Here is a 21,742-nt window from a genome sequence, read left to right as displayed (position 1 = left end):
AGTGAAACAGCTGCATATTAAATGGCACAACAGTCCACTGGGACTCTGTTTAGATAAATGGTTTTATACTGCTTGAATTATTTGTAATTTTTTCCTCCAAAACTTGGAAAGATGCTGCAAAGTGGGAGGGAGTGTCAGGGATTAACTTCCAAGATTATTAGGATCTTGTAGATGAAGAGATATTGAAAAGGTGAAGGCTTGACTTGTGCTCCTAAGTTTATTGGGCACATCTGAAGTTCTCAGATTTTGTATCTATTAGAGTCAAACTGAAAGACTCAAGAATGCTACGGGATACAGCATCATTTACCAATGCTTGGGTTCAGGTGCACAACTGACTACGTGTACCTCATCCACCTATCTCACAGCTCATATCTCTGCATACTTTATACTGGAGTTGCACCCATATGCAGACTCCAAAATGTAACAATCCTGAAAAGTCATCATTAAGGCTTGACCAGATCATTCACTTGAAGATACGTGGCATCAGCCAGGCAAGTGAAATCTTTCTGTACTTTCCAAGGAAGTACACCCAAGTTCTCAAAGTCTTTATTCAGTGATACAGAGAAAACAGAGAAATTGTACCTTCCAATAAGTGTCCGACAGGTTTGTTTTGCACAGACTGTGGTCGAGACAGCACCTCCATAGAAAATGCTTAAATCCTTTATTGTATCTGTACCTTCTTCAAAAAGGACTCTCATCCCAGCATTGGTTACTGGGAGGGCATTCTCCCGTCTTGGTGCTTGTCTAAATGCAGACACATATTCCCCCTGAGCAAGATCAGACAGAAGTGAGTAACCTGCAGACATGTAAGCATCTGGAAGTAGAACTTGTTACTGCACTATGTGAAATAAGAGAATAAAAAAAATGAAGAGCACAAATTCAACTTCCTGAGCATTCAAGACCATACACTTCCTTCTCTTGACCTTTCTGTAGCTTTACCTCTTTGTTTCTAGCAGCCTGTACCCAATCCTCCATCATCTACACAGTTCAGGTGACCTAGATTTTTTCATGGCAGATAGCTGAAAGACAGGGATCTTGTGGAGTGGAGCTGCATTTATAACAAGACCAGAAGCTTACAGGCTTCAAAGTATTGCAAAACTTCAGTACTCAGATAACATGACCCATCATTCTCTTATAAGATCCCATATCCACTCTTGCAAACACAATACCAGTTAAAGACTATTATTCAGTTCAGTGACATTTATGGAAGCATCATTCATATGTCCAATCTTATCTCATTTTAAGAAAAGTCCTCAGGAGATAAGAATGCTTTACCTGCTTGATGCCAACCACATCACAGGTGAGCAGCCTGCTTTGGTGAAGACTATGTCAGCTTGTGCAGGACCCTATTCTGTAGGAGGTCTAGACAACTGCTATTGCCCTCATCATTTTAGGATAAACTTTTGTCTGGATACCACTCTTTATATATCACCAGGTACCTGATGAGTTGTGTTTTTTGGCTGAAACTGGGAGTATGGTACTGACAGAATCAGTGTAAGGAATTCAGAAAGTGAGCAGTGATAGTGTTACTTTAAACATAAGGATTATGCCCCCTCCTGCTCTTTATTTAATAGTCTTTAACTCTGCATCAAGCAAATTAAACAAACTAGTAACTTACCTTCCTAGAATGGGGAATACGGACAGAGACTAAGATCTCTTCTGGTGTAATGGTATTGTTACCAACTCCATCTGCAAAAATATCACTCAAAGGAATCTGTCGCTTTCTTCCTAAAAAAAAAAAAAATCACAAATCCAAACACTTGTGTACAATTTTGCAATTAACATACATCAGTCATATTTTAATTGGCAAGAAATACCTCCGGCCTTCCTGAGTAAATAACAACTGCAGAGTTTACATAGCAAATTATCAGTGGTATGCTCTATAAATACAAATGACTGCTCTACCTTCCATAGTACCACAACATCAGAGTCCTAAGTGCCCAGAGATCAATCCCCATTCTGTAATCCTCCCTTCTGATACTGCCACGATGATCCCATCCCCACTCTTGTCAATCCGTTCCAAATCTTTGCAGCTGCTGTCATCACTGCCTTCCCTTCTAAAACATGAAGAATGATGAAGAAAACTGAATGGGAAAGAACTGCTGCAAAAGTAAAAAAAAAATAATTTTTTTTTTTTTTTTTTCCTGAGATTCTGAGCACTTCTAGGAATCCAGAAGGGAATAAATGCTATTGCCTTTTCCTTTCTTTCTCTTTTTTGGTAGATCATTCTCAAAGTGACTATGTTTGTCATTCTATGATATATACTATTAAACATGGAATTTTCAAAAGGGAAGAGAAAATTCTGCAAGGAACCTAAATCTGTAAGAGCCCTTTGAATACTTAAACTTCATCTAGGCTACATTGGGTTTGCCAATATCACTACACAATTAAGCTAGCAAACCTTCTGGAAATGCAATATTTTAACACATATAATTGATTCTATTAATTAAACAAGCTCCAGTGGCTCAAGGAGTTTTGTTGGTAGGACTGCAACTGTACCAGTAACACAATTGTCAGGTAGCATTGTCCTTCTGCAAGAACACAGAGGCATGAATATTGTACAGATGGAAATCTAAAGTGATCCACCAGTGTGGAATTTAACAACACGTGTTTGACAGATGAAGCAAAAGTGTATTTTTTACTAGTCCTCTGTGTCCTTTGTGCTTTTCACGTGCTACCTAAGGGGTCCAATGCATTTTTTAAATAAATGATTTCTTATTACTAGACACTATTTATCTTGCAGTAGTCCTGACCTATCCCAACACTTTTTATAACCAGATAATCTTCTGTGCCATTTTTAAAAGGTTCATATATTAAAATACCCCCCTCACATTCAGCAAACATGATATTCCAAGACTGGCTGCTTTACAGCAGGATTATTTTCTTCATGTTTTTCATGTTACGTGCGATGATGACACTGTAACCTGGTCATCCTAGAATATCATTTAGCATTAAAATTGCATTCCTCAAATGTAATTCATGAGACAGCAAAACTTTAGTAAGGGAATTTTATTTTGCTGAAGTGTGAATCTGAAAAATAACACTGTTAAGAATAGCAGCACTGGCATTTCTGGATTTTTGCCTTTGCAATTCCATCCAGAATACACTTGGTTTACATACATAAAGATTATTGTCCAATCCCACCTGTGAGCCTGCCAGGATCTAGGAAGGGACTTTTTCTCTTACACTGTGATCTAAGAATGTAAATACCAAGAATTAATAGTGCTTCTGCAACCTCCCTTTCTTGAACAATCCACTTTTTCTATGTTTCACTGACTACTATTTGGTAAATATGTTAAAACCCTGTGAAAACGCCTAAAACCCTCTCCCAGCAGTAAAGTCCTACCAGGTTAACAGAAAGAGATATCAATCAGTGATTCTATTCATCACTCAAATAAGTAGGCACATCATTAGAATTGTTGAGTAAGAAGATGCAAACGTTTGTACTTTCACTTATCAGAACAACATTCTGCAAGGTATTTTTCCTCTCAATGCCAAGCTATGCAGGAAGAAGTCATGGAAATCACACAGCATAAGTTTTTGTGTATGGGTTCCAAGAAATCCTGACTCAGAAACAACCCCTTAAGGAATGTGTATTTCAGGGTGTTGAGTATTACATGGTCTGAAATGGTACAAAACACACACTCTGTCTGGATCAAGGGCAAAAAGGACATAAGCCCTCTAGAAAGGAGAGCATGCAATTCCAGGCCACCAGAGAGCTCACGTTTACCAGTAATTTCATCACCCTTCCAATGGTAAAGTAGTACACAAGAAAAGGAGCAGGTAGAGGGGAGTGATGGAAGGAAACTGAGGAAATGGGCATGGGAAAAGGTGCTGGAGTAGTGGCTCCTGTATCAGAAGTAAGTACCTGTGAAGTATGAGAAGTCAGAGTTCTTCTCAGGGACAGAGGCTGATTTAAAACCAGGGCAAAGCATCAATTACAGAAAAAAACTACCAGGGAGGTAGTATACAGCTACTCAAATCATAAGGTTTTATTCACTGTAATTCACTGCCTACAGAAGTACATGTGATCTGGTTGGTCTGAATGCTTACCCTTGACAGGAGAATCTTTGACATGTTCTTCATTTGCAAATTGTTTCTCTTGCAGGGGTGGTCTTGTATGAGAGCGGGAAAAGGGTTTGTAACAAATGTTCACCTGCTGTTATTTCCCCTCTCCCCATATAATAGGATCCTACACCTCTGGCACTATGACAGAGACAGCCTATCTCCTCTTACCTCTTGAAGCCAGATTAAGCATACAGTTGCTGGCTGCCAGAATAGGATTCAAGTCTGAGGTTGATTTTCTACTTATGATGTTTCCACCTAATGACTTGAAAAAAAGAAATTTATGTCACCTTTATCCACCTTCACATTTTTATGTTGACAATATAACATGCAGACTATGCATAGATATATGCATATTGAAAGCTCAAAAAAGATGTATTGATAGAAAATTCACTGATAAAAACAGAATTAAAAACGTTTTACATGTGGTCAGGAGCAATTTCACATTTGTTACAATTTGTTACAATTGTTATTGCAAGTAATGCACAACATACAGCAATGTTTCTTATCTGTTCTCCACCCAGAGTTCTTAACTGCTGCAAGACAGCAGAGAAAACCTTTGTCTTCTCTTCAGGGAACTCTGCCATTGCATTTGTCAAGATGTCTTTCACTAAAGAGAGGCTGCAGGCAGCTCCCAGAGTTAATCCTGTAACCAAAAGATTATGAAAGTGTAATGTGCACATTGCTTTATTGCCCGGGTTTTAACTATGTTCAGACTGTAGAGCTAGGACTGCTTATATGGATTACAGGCAGATGATACAAGGAGAGGGGCTTTTGCATGTTAAAGGAACAGTGACCTTCCATATCAGGACACTGAGGGTAAAATTTCATTAAATGAAGAAATTGAGCTAATAGCTCACCACTTCTACTAAAAGGGAAATCTCTGCTTCCAGCTGCCCATTCCAACTGCTTCCCTTGCACCAACTTTGACTGAGTAAATGTTGAGGTGGTTCACACAAAGGTGAGACAGCTTCAAAATGCTTTCAACAGGCTCTTCCTATTTTTAAACATGATTTTCATCATAATTTGATCTTGCTTTGCATATGTACATTCTAGTTATTCTCCTAAGATATGGGTAGGTAGCACTTGCAAAAAAACCCAAACAGTCCTAATACTGAATATAGTATTATTTTTCCCACTAGAAAGACAATCTATAACTATATGCATTTACTTGAGTAGGTATACATTTAAAATATTTTTTAAGATTATACTTTTAAAAATTTCAATATTATAAAACAGTAAACAGTGCCTTTCAATTCAAAATTATTAATAGACTTTATGTAATTTATGAATGTTTTGAATGAATACTGGAATTCAATCAAAAATATAAATCCAAATATATATAAATTTTAAATGGCTTTTTATTAATCTAGTAAAGCAATAGTAAATTTTATGTATTTAAAACAGAAACTTAATCAAAATATGCTTTAAATATGATTAAAGAGAGGAAATATTATTTCTGGCTGGCAAACTAAACTGCAAATCTCTTGGTTTAGAACTAGTAAGTCTCACCTCCTCATAACTAGGTTTTATTTATAGATTTTAAAAAAGCAGTAAATATTCTTCCCGCTTCTTTTCAATTCCCAACTACTTTTCAGCTAAGAACAAACTAGTCATTGACTAGAACTGGATGACTGATATGAAATGAAAAAGATGTTCTAAATGTATGACAGAACTGTCAAATACAGTTTACCACTTCAAAAAAGTGGCTTCAGGCATACCGCAAGTAATTTTCATCAGATACAGGATTTGACTTTCCTTAAAAATTTGGCAGTAAACTTGCACAACCTAATTTATATTTAATTAATTTAGGCTATTATAGTAAGTTTAAATGTATTTCTAGTTATTTCTAGTTTCAATAGAATTTATTTAAAAACTAAAACCTAGACTAATTTAACTAAAAAAATCTCTATGATTATCTTAAATATATAAATTGAGGTACACAATTTTTAATCCTCAATAATTAATGCTGTTATCATTGAGAACAAGATTAGTTAATGCATATTAGCCATGCCAGTTTAATCACAGCCTTTTTTCTAATGTAGACAAGCGTCCAATGTTGCTAACTCTCTCCGTGGTTCTCTGTGGGTCTCTCTCTGCTATACAGCATAGCATGGTACAGAGATCACAAAGCAAATATTGCATGACTTAGCACCAGAACAGTATTACCAGAATAATTACCCTTGCACTATTATGACTAATGGGGCCCAAGATACTATTGCTGATCAGTACTGCACTGTCAGGAAGACAAAATTGTATCATGCACTGGGACAGTGGCCACAGCCACCTTGATCTGGGAAAGAACCACACATGTTTAGGAAGGAGTTGCACAGCACTTCACACGTTCAGCACTACAGAATGGAGCAGCATCCCTTCCTGCAGAGGAATCTCCTATGACTGAACAATGTAAAGTCTACTGACCGTCATCTGTGCATTTCACCATATTCAGATCTGGGATCCTTGCAGGAGCAATAACAATTGGATGGAACACGCCTCTAAATTTCATCTCTGGTCCTACCAGATAGGAACAGACTTAGACAAAAGACATTTTCCATAATGACAATTTCAACAAAGTGGAGAGTTATCTTAAGGATGAAAATGTAAAAAGAATGAGAAACATGGCCCCACTCCTCCCATGCACACTGGAACTGTGGCAACGGGAGCCATTCTGATTGTATACATACCCACACTGGTGTTCCCAACCAAAAGAGGTGCTTTGGGATAGGCAGCTTTCAGATCCAGTAATTCATTTAAGCTTACAGGAGAAATCCACGTCATTCGCTCCCCATGAAAAAACAGAGTTCTTTTTGGTTGATTTTCAGCCATTCTCTGATGGGAAAATGTGGCAGTTTTAAATATTTAGACATATAGACAGGTGCAAGGTCTAATAGACACTAGACTGAAAGTCAAAAGTAGTTCTTAAAAAATGGCAGAGTTATACTTAATCCTTCAAAACTGGACAGAAATGGGACTTTTATGCTGGCTCTTTGCACAGTGGTGAATTTCTAGGCTGCATGGCTGAAACATCTCCAGTTAATTCCAATGAGCTAATAAACAAGATTGATAATAAATAGCCTCCAAGCAAAAAATGTAGGAATAGATCCCTGAAATTATTAGAAAAGTGATAAAAAATACTTAGGGAGGTGTTTGCACACTTAGCTTGCTTGGAGGTCACCAATGACACAGGCAGCAGCATCCCTTTCTAGATAAGTATGCATGTGGATGTCTCTGGCTGTTCTAGCACTGTTAACTGATCACTTGGAAATAGTTTGTGACTTGGAAATAGTGGTGGCACAAATGCACAGACAAGAATCCTTCTCCCACAGTTACCAACCTTCCTCCACAAGCAGACAGCTGGTTACAGAGAACTTGGCTTTGAATCTATAGATTGACAATGTAAAGCAAACAGTTTTCAGTTTTTCTATGGGAAATATTGCTGTCAATTGCTGCTTATATCTTTGTCATACTTTAATCACTGAGGCTAAACACTCCCTGCTCTGGGTGACTGAGGCTGACTTTTTGACAGAAAAGACCAACAAAACTATTAAGCCACAAAACGGGGAAAATGCATTGTTTTACCAATGTTAAAAGGTGTTTGCCATTCAGTCTGCTGAGAAGCATTTATATCTTTGGGTGCTGCACTGAAAACCCAGTTTAGGTCACTTCTGTGCCTTCTCACCTAATACCTAACTCTGCAACTTTGTTTTCCCAATGTGACTATTTTTTGTATGTGAACATTCAATTAGCTCACTGGAAAAAGAAAGGAATATAATTTTGGATTTACATTAAAATGTTATGACATTTCTTCTGATTAGTTACTGCTAAGCAGGACTTCAGAATGAGTTCAGAACAATGGACTACTATGGAAAAGACAGATCTAAAGAATAGTCTTTAAGTAGCAAAAGTTACCATTAGTTCTGGAGGAAATATAAGCTCCTGGGTGGGATCTAAGGGCTGGAATTCATCTGTTGAAAATAGTCTGGTGGAAACCTTAAAAAGAAAGAAACCAAGCAAAACCCAAGAGTTTTCTCTCATCAGTAATTACATTTTTAAAAAAAAGCAAACCCAAAAACAAACCATGAAGGTCCCACTGAAGTCAGTAGCAAATTAGTAATTCCATTAACATTTGGATTTGGTGCTAAATTACCATGCATCATTTGGAGCTGCTAAGGTGAAGGAAGTGTTCTCAAAGTTCACTGCTAACACAAATAAGTGTAGAGGCAACCAACTCAAAGACTAAGTAGAATCTTCCTGTAGTCCTACTATAAGAGAGTAGTTGGTTTCATGCCAACCTACAGTACTCAAAACCCGAAGTAGTAGATCAGATATTATTGAAAGAAAATTGAGAACAAAGTCAAATATTCATATGGATAAGAGGTTTCATAAAAAATTACAATAATAACTCTGATTTTTAAGAGTGCATCAGTTCTTCAGACTCAAGACAGCGGTTAGATTCGTAAGAGATCAGTGGTTACATTCGGATCATCACTGATTATTGATTTAAGACAGTTTCATATATGCCCTGATTTCTTGCACAATATGATGATCACTGTATGAGTAGAGCTGAGACCACTAATATTCCCGAACTTGAAGGACTGCTCAAATCTGAGCTCTGGAGATCCAAACTACCTTATACCAACTATCTGCCACATCATCACCTTATCATATGAAAGAATCCTTAATTTTTAGAAATATCTCAAAATTTCTTGCAAGGAAAAATAAAATATCTTATTTTACAAATAATATGCAAGGTGAATAAGGTGGAGAATAAAAATGGCAGACTATACTGCATTTACTGTAATCCCAAGAGAAAAGCCATGCAATACTCTTTCTATAAGTTTTATATCTAAATAGGACAGGTAAAATACTTAAAACCCTACCTTCTCTTCCTTGTCAAACAGATCATCTTCATGATCCAAGCAACACTTTTCATTTGTTTTCCTTTGACAACAAATGGATTCCTAAAGTAGGAATATTCCATTAGTGAAATATTGCCCAGAATGGCAATGAGTTAAAGCCTGCTTAAGCCAATAAGACTGTCTCTTTATATTTCAATAAAGTCCTTGATGAAGTTTAATAATAAGATAAACTGGAAGGATTATGTGTTAAAGAAGTGTTATTCAAAAATAACTTAAAATCATCAGATGTTGAAGTCCTTAATACAAAATAATTCACACTATGTGAAATTCAGTTGACCTTGTGAGAGGACACAGAGATAGTCTGTATTATTTCTTTTACCCACTGTTCACTCTCCCATTTTTTTCACTGTAGGTTCCTGACATGTTGCATTGCGTGATAAATTACCAAGAACATGGATCCAAATTCTGCTTTTAATTATGCCAGTACTGACCCACAGTAAAACACATGGAGTTACTTCTGATTACTCTTCATAATCCAGGCTAGACACCAAGTTCATTTGTGTTAATCAATTTTTGTAATGGGTTAGGCCTCTGTACACCTTACTCAGACCTACATCTCTTAACAGAGCAAAGAGATGATCTTAATGAAAATCTTGATGGCTTGTATACATATATACACTAATGGGCACAATCTAGTATTCCTATCATCACTACTTCTTACCTTACAGAAGGTTTTACAGGCATCTAGGATCGGCCTATACCCAGTGCAGCGGCACAAGTTCCCTGAAAAAAGCGCACTGGTAAGAAAAGCTTTGTTCTAAAGCATGTAGCTTTCAAATGTCATGTCTTTATAAGAGGTTTGCAATTTTGAAGCTTAAGGAGAAGTGTTAGCTCTCCGAAAGACAAAAAAGATCGGTGTCACAAGACTTAGGACCCTGCAACTCCTGAGGAAAAAGGTTATTGTTTCAAGGCGAGTATGAAATACTTGAGAGCTGCACTAAAGTGAGTGCTGACTACAGCTTAGTATGCAGGAGAATAAGAGATTGTACAATATTCTTCACCCACTCAACATGTTTTTCTCCTTCCCCCTGACTTATTTCTAGTAGTGAAGGAGGTTAGCATTACACCTCCATCTAAGTTCACCTCATAGTAACAGGAAATGCCTTTGGTTCTACTGTGGCTCTAGAGCGCAACAGATGACAGAAGGCTATTTTACCTGCAATAAATGCTCACGCTCTCCCTTAGTGAAGATGGTCTGCATCTCTCTACCTTACTGGACTGTTTTATTCCTATCACAAAGGGGTTCTCCTGTGAGGCTTATGACATTCTCAACTCCAGATGTAACGGGATGTCAGAGACAATCAGATGCAGCTACTTCTCCAATATGACATCATTTTTGCACATCTGGTCTCAAGCACTTCAAAAGACACATATGGGGATGTTTTGCACACCTGTCCCTGAAACAATCCACAGCTCCATGCTTAATTTTCCAGGACAAAAGAATGATAGGGAATTCAAGGTCTGTATCCATAGCAACTCTGCTGGGAAGCACAATTTGTATAGAGTACATACGCACGTGCATGCATGTGTACTCACACAGACGCGCACTCACGTACACAAAGTATCTGAAGAAAATGGTTCAAGGGTTTGAGGACATACCTACAAATTAAAAAGTGGCAATATTTACCAGCCAGAGCTGCAATCATCTGCTCTGAAGTTGGTTCTGGGTGGTTTCTTAGCAAAGTGTATATGGACATCACCATTCCAGGGGTGCAGAAACCACACTGGGAGCCATGGCACTTGGCAAGCCTTTCCTGAAATGCAACACCACAAACAGCACTCCTTCCAGTGTACGTCACCATTCTAATGAACTCTCTCTTAAATGGGAGATGCCATACTAAATGTTGTCTTTGTAGTAAATCAGACCTTTTAAGTAAAACAATTTAAGCAATCTCAAATAAGAATAATTATTTTGTGTGTGATGCCCAGACACATCTTACTAAGGAAACTAATTAACCTTCAGTGGACTTGTCTTTTTTGCATTCACACTAAAACATCAGCTAAAGGGGCATTGTCCAGGATGTGCCATTAGCCCAAACAGAGCACAAGCCCGATCCGCACCAGCAATTCTTTCATACCAACTATTTGATAAGGCTGGCAGTATTAAAGCAAGATCCGTCAAGAGCCATATCTCATCAGCCTTGATCAACCAACCATCAGAAACTTGTGGTGTCTTCTGTTATCATTTAGTAGGGAGAATAATCATCATATGAAATTCCCATGCCCTAAAAGCACTGCCACTCAAGCCAGCCCATAGCAAGGAAGAAATCAGTAATCCTCTTACACAGTGATACTGTACTCTCACCTGAACTGGATGAACCCTAGTTTTTGTACTTCCAACACCTTCCACTGTGGTCACTGCTGCACCATACAAGGAGCAAATGGGAAGCAAACATGCATTTGCTGAATAATGGCTTTGGAATATAAAGGAGAATAAAGAACATGAATATTATTATAATAAAGATGCATTAATATAATTTTGCGGGCAATCAAGACGTAGTTTATACTTACAAAGCAGTCATTATCACTATTTGGAATGAGAAGAGAATAAGTTTTATAGAAGGCATCACTTACTAGCTGTGTCTGTTGTCCCCAGTATACAAACCATATCTATGAGGACAGTTCTGTAGAATTGCATCTTCCTTGATAGTTCAGTCTTTTCTAATTGCCCTTTTCTAATTGACAAGCAACCTGTCAAGTGTGTTTTGGAGGAGGAAGATGGGGAAGGGAGAGTTGGTGTAGTCATTTGAAGGAAATAAAGAATTACTGCTGCAAATTTATAATCAAATTTCTGACCCAAAGGAAATTCTGATGTAAAATAAGTATCATTCTAAATAGGAACAACATACCAAAATGAAAAATTTTCAAAGCTTTTCATCATTAGCAATAAAATGTTTTGGTTTACTATAGCGGAAATGTTTCTTTTCAAATGTCATTCTGTTTTAATTTCAGCTCTTATAATAACTTTAAACATTTTCACTTGCATTGCAGTCCAGTGTAATGCAATTGTCAAAAGGAACAACCAGTACATTTGGACTTTTTCCCCATCTAAAAAAGATATTCAGTTGACAACAACATGTTACCATTTAACAATTTCACTGGAGTTTTCTCAATTTAAAAGTAATCTATTCCACTTTCCAGCTTAATGAAACTCTGGTTTTGAGTTTCAAAGTCCTTCTTTTTGTGAGTGGAGTGCAGGGAGGGGGTTCAGTATTAAAGGGCTGGTAAGACTCAAGCTTCTGCCTGTCTTATATTCCCATCTGCCATATGACAGAGCTGCAGGTAGGAGCCACATTCCAGTGGTCAATACAACAGGTGTTAAATGTATGCCTCCTAAAGAGAAAACTCTTGCAGGAGCTGTCAGTATACATAAGCAAATTAAACATTTGAGCATGATATTCCAAGCAAATTTACAACATAGCTGAAGGACCAGTACTTTTCTTTTGGATTAAAGTGTCACTTCCTTTTGATTCTTTTACTACTAAGTACAGATTTTACAACTCTGTCTTTACAGTTTCATATCTGAAAATGGTATCTACAGTCCTAAGATCCTGCATGGTTTTCAAAATATTCTGTTAAGGATACCGTATCTTCTTCAAAGCTGGCTCATAAGTTGATATCATCACTGTGCAGGCACCACAGCCACCTCCTCCACAGCCATACTTAGTTCCTGTAAGACGGACTGAAAATGCTATCATTAGGGAAAAAAATGATCCGGTTTCATTTTGGTCTTTATTCTGCTCAAAAGCTGGAGGTCACCTTTTTTTCCTGAACTCCTAAGGAATATAGAATTGGTTTGGTATGATAGCAAATGTATCAGACTCCTTTCTGTGTTGGATTACAATTTTCAGTGAAGATTGAAGCTAAGGAATGACCAAAATCCTGTTCCCAAGGAAACAGAAAACTGGATTCTGACTTCTTTTAGAAGAGGAATAAGTTGTGACAGAAAGAAGAAATGAAAAATAGTTTTCCAAGTGAAAATATGAAAGGAAGAAAAATGTAATGGGCAAAATAGCTCTATGTTTGAAGTTCCAGCAGAACACTAAAACCAATATTCCAGTTTTTTCCAGAAGGCCCATTTCTAGTCAGGATATTAACTTTGCATCTCATCTGAAAGATCACACTTATGAGAGAAGTGTTCATTTCTATGAATCTGGAACAGTGGCCAATCTGAAGCTGTGGATCGGCAAACAGCTAATTTAATGTTCTATAGCCACCAAAAGGAAGATGCCTTATTCCCCATTACTTCCTCCTCTTCTGTGCTTCCTCTTCCCACTATTACCTGCTCCTAAACCCAAGACCTCTCTCACCAAGTCTTTTTCTCACCAGTCCCTTCCATGAACTGACTAGTGACAAGCTGACTAATTAGTGACTGGGTCCCTCATCCACTCTGTTTTTCCTGAGTTAGTTTTCTGCTGGCCTAATGGGTGTAATTAGTACACAGAGAGGTCTGAGGAACGCCACAGCTGGCACAAAGTGCAGGAAGAGAACGGTCTACCAGGAGTCAGGAATGATGGAGGGGAAATGGGCCGCCTTCTTTTCACATCACATTGTCAAAAGAAAAAAATGTTTGTCAACATGAGGGTTAGCATTCTTCACTTGCAGTAAAGTTTTGTGATGTGTGTATTGCTTTAAGGTCTTATCTAATAAAGCTCTACCACTTTTTCCACTGTAAAGTGCTTACTGAACCCTTTGACAGACATCCTACTCTGTCAGACAAAGCAAATACATTTTAAGATACAGTTTCTTCCTTTCTTGCACTTCTATTTACTTGTTAATCTACAGTGGGCCTTCTAGTTATTAACAGTGCTCTAATGTGCCAATTCCTATAGCATTTAGCCTCAAAAAAAAGATGACATGATGCTTAGAGAGGTATTGTACTGTACCTTGCAATTATAAAACACATTACCAGAAGATGCTAAAGTTCCTTATGCTCACTCAGGCAACCATTTCACATTATAAAGAGTTTGGCAACAGCAGCATAAGATATTTCTGTCCTATATTTTTGTTCCCTGACATTATTTTTTGTCTCTTTACTGAAGTTAGTTGTCCCCTGGCTACGTTAACTCAACTATATGTGGAGGGTCACTGTAAAAAGGATCAGTTCCTGTATCTGGCTAGCAAAGTGGTCTCAGACACAGCTGGCAGGTGGATCTTGGGGAATAGCACACCACCATACAGACCTAAGCAACAGAGGGCAGGAATACTACAAGTTGACATTTAAAATCTATTGTGAAACCAACTAGCTCTTGAAAAAAAGCTAATCTTATCCTCATTTTATAAGCAGGGTACAATGATACAGAAAGGTTAAATGATTTTTCAAGGTGTCAGAGCAAGTCAGTGCAGAATTACATTATCTCATTCACCAACGCACTTTAACCAACAAAGTACAACTCTTGTAGTAGGGCTGGTACTGAGCTGCTTGGTGGGTGTTGGTCTCTTCTCCCAAGTAGTGAGTGATAGAATGAGATGAAATGGCCTCAAGTTGCGCCAGGGAAGTTTAGATTGGATATTAGGAAAAATTTTTTCACCAGAAGGGTTGCCAAGCATTAGAACAGGCTGCCCAGGGAAGGGGTTGTGTCATCATCCCTGGACGTATTTAAAAGATGTGTAGACATGGCGGTTATGGACATGGCTTAGTAGTGGACTTGGTAGTGTTAGGTTAATGGTTGGACTCGATGGTCTTAAGGGACTTTTCCAACCTAAATGATTCTATGATCCTACTTTTTATAGTCCAGTGGAATCTGAAGTTGTTCATGTTACTGAAGAATAGTTTCATAAGCACCATAACTACAGCAACCTGTTCTGCTCCAGACTCCTCCTTATGACTGGCCAGTAACAAACATGTTTCAACTTAAGGTTTTTTTTTGAGAAAAATATAAAAACTCTCTCCCATGTGAATCCTATAGTACACAGTACATCACTTGCCTTGTGGGGGTATATTTCATGAGACAGACTAGGAAGCTGCAAAAAGGAGAGATTCTGCTCTTCCTCACACGTGCTCCCTGCTGGCTGAGAGTCCCTACACGTGTTCAGAATATTACACAACAGCTTCATGAACACTGAGAATAAGCTCGTGGCGCAGCAGATTTTGGAAACCTCCTAAGAACAGCTGAGAGCAGACACATGGTCAGGCCTCTGAAATGGTGAAGAGAAAGAGAGGTAAAGATCAGAGCAAGTGCTGCACAATTTGTAGCAACACAGAAAGCCACTGAGCTGTGGACTGAAACCAAGACAGGAGGAAAGAACCTTGTCTGCAAAGACAAAACTGGCAGGGTGAGATTTCTAGCTCTCCCAACTTCGGTTCTGTCTTACTAATTTTTTTTTTTCTGTTTTAAAATCATAGTTCTTCATATTTACTTACTTTTAAACCTGTTTTTTGAGTTTAGAAATCTGTTTGGAGTTCTTTTCATAAGAAAACATAGATTACCTCAAAATTCCAGCAGACTCAGGGTCTCATCACAAGATCTTTCTCCCTTTCCTGGGAGAAAGACTTCTACAAAGATTGGAGACTCCTATTCTGTCAAGCTTTCTGTATATGGCCAAAACATTCTTAGGTTTCTTTGTGGGGGGAGAGGGGAGGAACACAGATACACACATACACATCATGCCTGATGGCATAGCTTTTGGAGACTAGGCTAAAAATACAGCAGCTCACCGAAGAGTATTTGGCTTAGGAAAGACACATCATTCAATATGGTTGTTTTAAGGGAGTCATAACTTCCTTAACCTGGTAAATCACCTTTTAATTATCATTTATGAGAATTTTGCTTGAATAAGGCTTTCAAATGAGTGACTTAAAGGAACAGACAAGAAAAGGATACGTCTCTTTCGCAGATAAGACAACAGCATTTGTTCAGGATCAGCATTTTTCTCTATTATCTGCAGAAATTAAAAACAAGAAACCAAGGCTTTTCAAAATAGTTTCAAAAACTATGAGTTCCCTCTCATAGAACTAGACTAATTGCCAAAGACCACAGGAGAGTTTGGGCTCCTTCTGGAAATTCCTTCTCAGATATATACATTTCCATGAAAGATGTGCCACGGCTTTTTGCAACTACTAAAAATAACTGCTGCTCAGTGAAAGGTCATACTGAGGGTATTCACCTTCAGCCACACTAGAAATAAAAATGCAGAACTCTGTTACAATAGACGCAGCATAGCATAAAGAATTAATGATTTGCAGATTTTAGAGTCTCCCTGGCACTTTAACCTACTGGCATGAACGCTAGATAGCCTGTAAAGCTATCAGCAGGAATCAATTTTCTTCTAGCTTTATTTATATAAACTTTCACTTGCTGTAATAGACTAAAACCAGAGAGCAATAGAAATGCCTACATTCTTGATCGATTACAGCATTTCTTATTCCGTTGCTTAGAATCAGCTAGTTCCTTTCAGTTGCACTGAATCAACAACCAGTTTAATATTGTTCTTGCAATATTATCTTCAGCCTGGCTAATAGCCCACTCTTTGGCACCCGAGTCTTGCTGACTTTCTGTTGTGTCTCTGAAAATCTGATACCATCTGATACCTCTTCTCTGATATACCATCAAAGATGAGAAGCCAGGCACGTACAAGTGAAAAGCTAGTTTGCTCACCAGCTGAATTTGATACCCAGCTGGAAGACCAAAGATTGCACTTTGACATGTTTTTTCCCCCAAACGCAGCAGAGCTAGCTAAAAGGGGATGTTGTAATCACGCTTGTCCTCTTCTGCCGTTTCTCCCTTTCTAACAGCACTTGCTGTATGCAGAAGAGCATTAGTTAACTAAAGTAATACTTGGAGGTTGATTTGCTTCTTACCCACCGTGGAGGAGATGGGAAGGAATGCTTCTGGAGGCTTGTGTGAGGATTCCGTTATATTCCCATGAGGAAGACGTCTGAGGAAACCAAATCTGTGCCCACACCCTTCGGGGTTACTTCTGGAACAGCAGCCCCCCTTTCTCCACACTCTTTCCGAGCAACACTTACCTTCCTCCCATTCACATAGAAAATCAGCTCCTCGGGGCCCGCTGCCCCTTGCAGGGACATTGCACTCCAGCCCCGGAACCAGCAGCAGCAAATCTCGGGCAGCTGCCGCAGCCGGAGAACCCTCGGCAGGCGGGGGCAGACACGGCCACGGCAGCAGCGGGGCGGACACGGACTCGGCGGCAGCGGGACTCGCAGGGGCACCGCGCAGGGCGTCCCGCTGCCAGAAGCTGAGCTGCCCCCAAAGTTACAAGCAAATTGTTAACAGTTAGCGCTAACCACACAATTCATTTACCGGAACAAGACATAAACACTAAGACATACCTCCCACTTCCTCAAAGGACATACGTGTTTCTCCAGAGCAACACGGCAACATTAGCAATGTGAACTGTTGTTACGTTCTGACAATAAAATCTCCAAAGGTAATTTTAAATTGTGATAAAATCCAGCAATGTAGTGATCATGAGCCCAGTGGGAATTTGGCATAAATTTGCACTCACAAAAAAATTGGCAGTAACTTCCAGGTATTATAAGCATTTCTAAGGGCTACTTGTGCAAGCAAGGGTTTATAGAATCATAAATATTTGCTTCTTCCTGTTTAATCTAAACCTAATATATAGAATTATTTTCCCTACAAATGTAAAAAAAAAAACAAAACAAAACCAAACCATTATTAGTGGTAAACAAAAATATTAAATGTAAAAAAAAATAATTGAAGAAACACGAGCAAAAGCAACTTTGAAGCTATAAAAAATTCAAATTACCTTATAGTCAGCAAAATAATCTTAATCCCTGTGACAGCTACAGATTAATTTTTATCTCAAGTATCATGAGCTGTTTTTACACCTTTTTCCTGGCAAGAGCTTCTAATGTATCAACTGATCTGATAAAACAAGCACTTTTAGTGAAGATTCAATAGGCAATGTAACATTGTTTATGCAGTACCTAAAGTAAGCAACCATTTTGCAGAACAATTCAAAGAACTGCATCCTAGAAAATAACAAAGTAAATTTTCTCTGTTTATAGAACACCAATTTGAGCAACAAAAACAGTAAGGATGGAGAAAACAAGAAAAGAAGAGCAGTAGCAACGATGATTTCAGAGTTACTTAAAACAACTTCTGCACATCTTCAGGTAATTTTCCTTATCCTTTGTTATTTTGAAAGATATCTATACTAAAAGGAATGAAAGAAACTAGGGCATAAAGCCCTAGGCCTTATATTTTCATTGAAAATGACATGCTTTTATTTGGAACACAGCAGCAGTTGAGCTGGTAACACCTGAGGCTGTGTGGAAAAACAGGACCTTCACTGAAAAATAATTAAGACCGTCTCCAAAAAGATTACTTTTTTCTCGGAAAATGAAGCATGTGCTGCTGTTTCTGGCTTTCAAACCAGAGGCAATAGAGAGAAACAACCATTTCAAAAAACACTGGTTTGCTGCTGCAGTGCCAGCACAGGGGACACAAGTTGTAAGAGATACTTTTTTTGGATTTCTAATGATACAGCTGGTGATGTTGATAAACAGTGAAAGCTAGCAAGAACATTCCAATTAAAAAATTAACTACAAACTTGGTAAAAAAATACAAGAAAAAATGTATAAAAAATATTCTATGTGTAATTCTTTCTAAAATAACTTTGAGTCAGGATAGAATCTATCTTCCCAACCATTTCTGCACCTCCTCAAAATGTTCTTGCTAATGTAGTAACATAGACAGCATGTTTCAGAAAGAAAAAGTCTCTTTGCTGAAACTTCTCAGATACTAATTTTAACAGCTCTGTGTTGCAATACAGATCACATTGCCTGGGTGATAAGGTAAGATTTGTATTGGAAGAATTTCATATTGAGGGAATACTTTTTTCCTGTGAGGTTCTATATGAAACTATCTTGCTGTCCTTATTGCTGTACACTTACAATCTTTGCATGGTCTCTGGTGACCACAGCTAGACAAGCTCTCTGTTTAGCGGATAAAGTTCCCCTATGTAAACTACCCCACTAGTGGCATATTTAGCTCCAAATTCATGCGCGAAATGTTCTACAGGATCTTGGGGAAGCTGCCCTGGGGCTACAGACTATCATTAAAAAAAACCAACAGAAAACAGTTGTGGTATTACTTAAATATCTGTAAATAATGCTTTTGTGCCTCTTACTGTTCATGGTTATAGTTCAAGACTTACATGCAGAATGTACACACCTGAAAGCTATATCCAGGAATATATTTTTATATATATGACTCATTTTTCTGTAAAAACATGCAGCTGAAATTCTGACAACAGGTGAAGGATGTAGGCTCCCCTTGTTGAACTTCGTGAGATTCCTCTCAGCCCATTTCTCCAGCCTATCCAAGTCCCTCTGAATGGCAGCATAACCATTCAGTGTTTCAGCCACTCCTCCCAGTCTTGTATCAACCGCAAGCTGGTGTAGGCTGCACTCTGTCTCGTCAGACAGGTTTGTTAATGAAGATGTTAAACAGTACTGGCCCCCGTGTGAAATCCCAGGCAGCTCTAGTGTTTTGCCTCCAACAGGACGGTATGCTGCTGACCACAACCCTCTGGCACTGATGGTTCAGCCAGTTTTCAACCCACCTCACTGTGCACTTAACACATACTTCTTCAGCTTGTCTGTGGGATGTTATCAGAGACAAAGTCAAAAGCCTTACTAAAGTTACAACAAACATCTGCCTCTCCCCTCACCCACTGAGCTAGCTGTCTCATTGGAGAAGGATATTGGGTTAACAAAGCATGATTTCCCCCTTGTAAATCAATGCGGACTACTCCCAATCACCTTCTTGCCTTTAACATGTGTGGAAACAGTTTCCAGGACCATTTTCTTCATCAACTTCCCAGGTTACAATGGAAGATACAATGAAGTACAAAGAGTACAGTTTGGTTTGGTATTTTTAAGAATATATTATGAATTTAAGAGTATCAGTTACACATCTTAAAAAGAGGTATACCGTATCAGACTAGCTAAGTAAAGACCTGGTCTCTGAAAGTTTGAACAGTGAATGCCCTTGGGAAAAGTATAAAAATTGGTCAAATGCATAGTCAGGTTTCTTCAGAATACTCTTCCAGCCTTCAACAATTTGCAATCCAGGGACATCCTGTGCCAGAAATGGTGTTTCTGGTAATTCCTCCTAGATTTTTCTTCCATTAATTTCTCTAATCAAATTTTAAGCCCATGTAGACTAATAACATCTACTCCTGTAGTAAGGAATCCCTCAGCATAACTGCATTCTGTGTGAAGAACCACCTTCTATAGCCAAAAGAAGTTAATTTATTTATATCTGTCTCATTAAAAATGAGCTATGGCTCTCTTGGTTGCAAAATGTACCTGAACCTTATCCAATGTGATCTGTAAAAGTTGTGAGGGCTGTGAACTATAGCCTGCAGCTGGCAGCATCTACGATTCAGATAACACCAGAAAACTGTTTGTCAGCTGCCAGTGCATTATGGAATGCAGAAGTGATTATGAGAATCCAGAGGGGAAGCAGTACAAAAACCTGATAGCTGAATGCTATGATGTGGTTGTATTAGTCATCACACTAGCACTCTCTCAATCAGAAACTCAAGGTGTTACTTTGTCTGGATTCTATTTGCTACTGAATTTCTATTGCAGTGCTGTTTTCTTCCTGGCTGCCTCTGGCATGTACTCTAGATACCAGACTGCTCTCTACTATTCCTCAAAATGAGACTTCCTCATTCACATTTCAGTATGTTTCTGTTAAATCTAAAAGTTCTATCAAAAAAAGGGGACTGTTTCCATCTATTTCAGTAGATTTCTTAAAATTTCGGATGCTTGTGTCTGTTCTAACCAGCACTGAAAAATGGTTCTACTCATGGTAAATATGAACAACTCACATTAAAATTCCCAAAGGTGATTTATTTTTAATTCTCATTAAAACGTACACTTTTCTTACAAATTAAAAAGTGATGCAAACCCTTTGATCAAATTATAACTTACTGACCAGAAATGCAAAACACAAGAGTGAAGCCTAACCTATATTTGCCTTCCTCAGTAAAGCATTGTGTCCCTTATATAGGGTCTTCTTTCCAGGAAATTCCACTTTGGAAAACCTTTACTAATCAAAGAACAATAAGCACTCTATACTGCTAAACATACATATATATATATTTAAAACTGTACCCATTTTAGAAGTAATGTTCATAAAGGCAATTCTCTTGTCTTCTTCAAATAAATTTTGATTTACTTTTAAAATTTCTTTTATTTTTAACTCTACAGACTGGGGAATCCAGAAATTGTGTATCTGTAAACTGATCCCCACGCCTTAGTTTGCTGTAAACAAAAGAAATAAAAGACATCATGTATTAATATTACCAAGCACTTATGTAACCATAATTATAATATTTATGTAATTATAACAACAATTCTAAATGGTAAATACTCTCAATGAAAGCTTGTTATACTAAAGAAATTAAATTTATGGAAAATAAATGTCTGAAATAGTAAGGCATAGATAACTACTGTTTTCCAAAATAATGCTAAAAATAGGAGTCTTTTTATGGTTTTTAAAAAAATTTATCATGTTAATACATGAGTAATCATAACTTATTCCTGTAAGACAAAACTCAAAAATTATTTAAACCAAAAGCTTAACAGCATCCATTCAGGACAGTATACTTGAAAATAAAATATAAATAGGAGACGGTAATCTAAAATCTTGAGTGACATCCACATTTATTTCTGTTATTAGTAGTTACTGTCTTTCTCCAGAAATACAGAGCCTTATCATTGTGGGGCAAAAGAGGAGAATGTGTCAATATCATAATTT

At 37.9% G+C, this 21,742-nt stretch overlaps 2 protein-coding genes and 1 long non-coding RNA gene across 11 annotated transcripts in view; 1 reads left to right on the top strand and 2 right to left on the bottom strand.

The window, feature by feature from the left end:
- The window catches only part of AOX1 (aldehyde oxidase 1), a 46,091-nt gene extending 28,757 nt beyond the window's left edge, over window positions 1–17,334 (bottom strand). For 2 of the 5 annotated variants that reach the window (XM_074872798.1, XM_074872802.1), the window contains exons 1-14: window positions 16,954–17,089; window positions 15,809–15,866; window positions 12,570–12,666; window positions 11,290–11,398; window positions 10,612–10,738; window positions 9,646–9,707; window positions 8,946–9,026; window positions 7,975–8,055; window positions 6,750–6,894; window positions 6,487–6,579; window positions 4,560–4,711; window positions 4,237–4,330; window positions 1,619–1,728; window positions 583–767 (exon numbers count right to left, since the gene is read on the bottom strand). In XM_074872798.1, coding sequence (XP_074728899.1) covers window positions 583–767; window positions 1,619–1,728; window positions 4,237–4,330; window positions 4,560–4,711; window positions 6,487–6,579; window positions 6,750–6,894; window positions 7,975–8,055; window positions 8,946–9,026; window positions 9,646–9,707; window positions 10,612–10,738; window positions 11,290–11,398; window positions 12,570–12,666; window positions 15,809–15,866; window positions 16,954–17,013 — 1,454 coding nt within the window. In that variant the 5' untranslated portion in view covers window positions 17,014–17,089. Of the gene's footprint in view, window positions 1–582; window positions 768–1,618; window positions 1,729–4,236; window positions 4,331–4,559; window positions 4,712–6,486; window positions 6,580–6,749; window positions 6,895–7,974; window positions 8,056–8,945; window positions 9,027–9,645; window positions 9,708–10,611; window positions 10,739–11,289; window positions 11,399–12,569; window positions 12,667–15,808; window positions 15,867–16,953; window positions 17,090–17,274 lie in introns of those variants that run through there. The other 3 variants (XM_074872800.1, XM_074872799.1, XM_074872801.1) reach the window with 3 other exon arrangements.
- The window catches only part of LOC141945159 (uncharacterized), a 20,822-nt gene continuing 14,157 nt past the window's right edge, over window positions 15,078–21,742 (top strand). For 2 of the 4 annotated variants that reach the window (XR_012629418.1, XR_012629419.1), the window contains exons 1-2: window positions 15,109–15,260; window positions 17,977–18,084. This is a non-coding gene — a long non-coding RNA (uncharacterized LOC141945159). Of the gene's footprint in view, window positions 15,261–17,286; window positions 17,373–17,976; window positions 18,085–21,742 lie in introns of those variants that run through there. The other 2 variants (XR_012629420.1, XR_012629421.1) reach the window with 2 other exon arrangements.
- The window catches only part of SGO2 (shugoshin 2), a 16,933-nt gene continuing 16,002 nt past the window's right edge, over window positions 20,812–21,742 (bottom strand). For both annotated transcript variants that reach the window (XM_074872804.1, XM_074872805.1), the window contains exon 10: window positions 20,812–21,246. In XM_074872804.1, coding sequence (XP_074728905.1) covers window positions 21,141–21,246 — 106 coding nt within the window. In that variant the 3' untranslated portion in view covers window positions 20,812–21,140. The remainder of the gene's footprint in view (window positions 21,247–21,742) is intronic.

This window comes from Strix uralensis, chromosome 6 (genome assembly GCF_047716275.1).
Source record: "Strix uralensis isolate ZFMK-TIS-50842 chromosome 6, bStrUra1, whole genome shotgun sequence".
In the NCBI taxonomy this organism is placed as follows: domain Eukaryota; kingdom Metazoa; phylum Chordata; class Aves; order Strigiformes; family Strigidae; genus Strix; species Strix uralensis.
The sequence above is the reverse complement of the archived record's forward strand: the minus strand, read 5'-3'. Positions and strand labels throughout refer to the sequence as shown.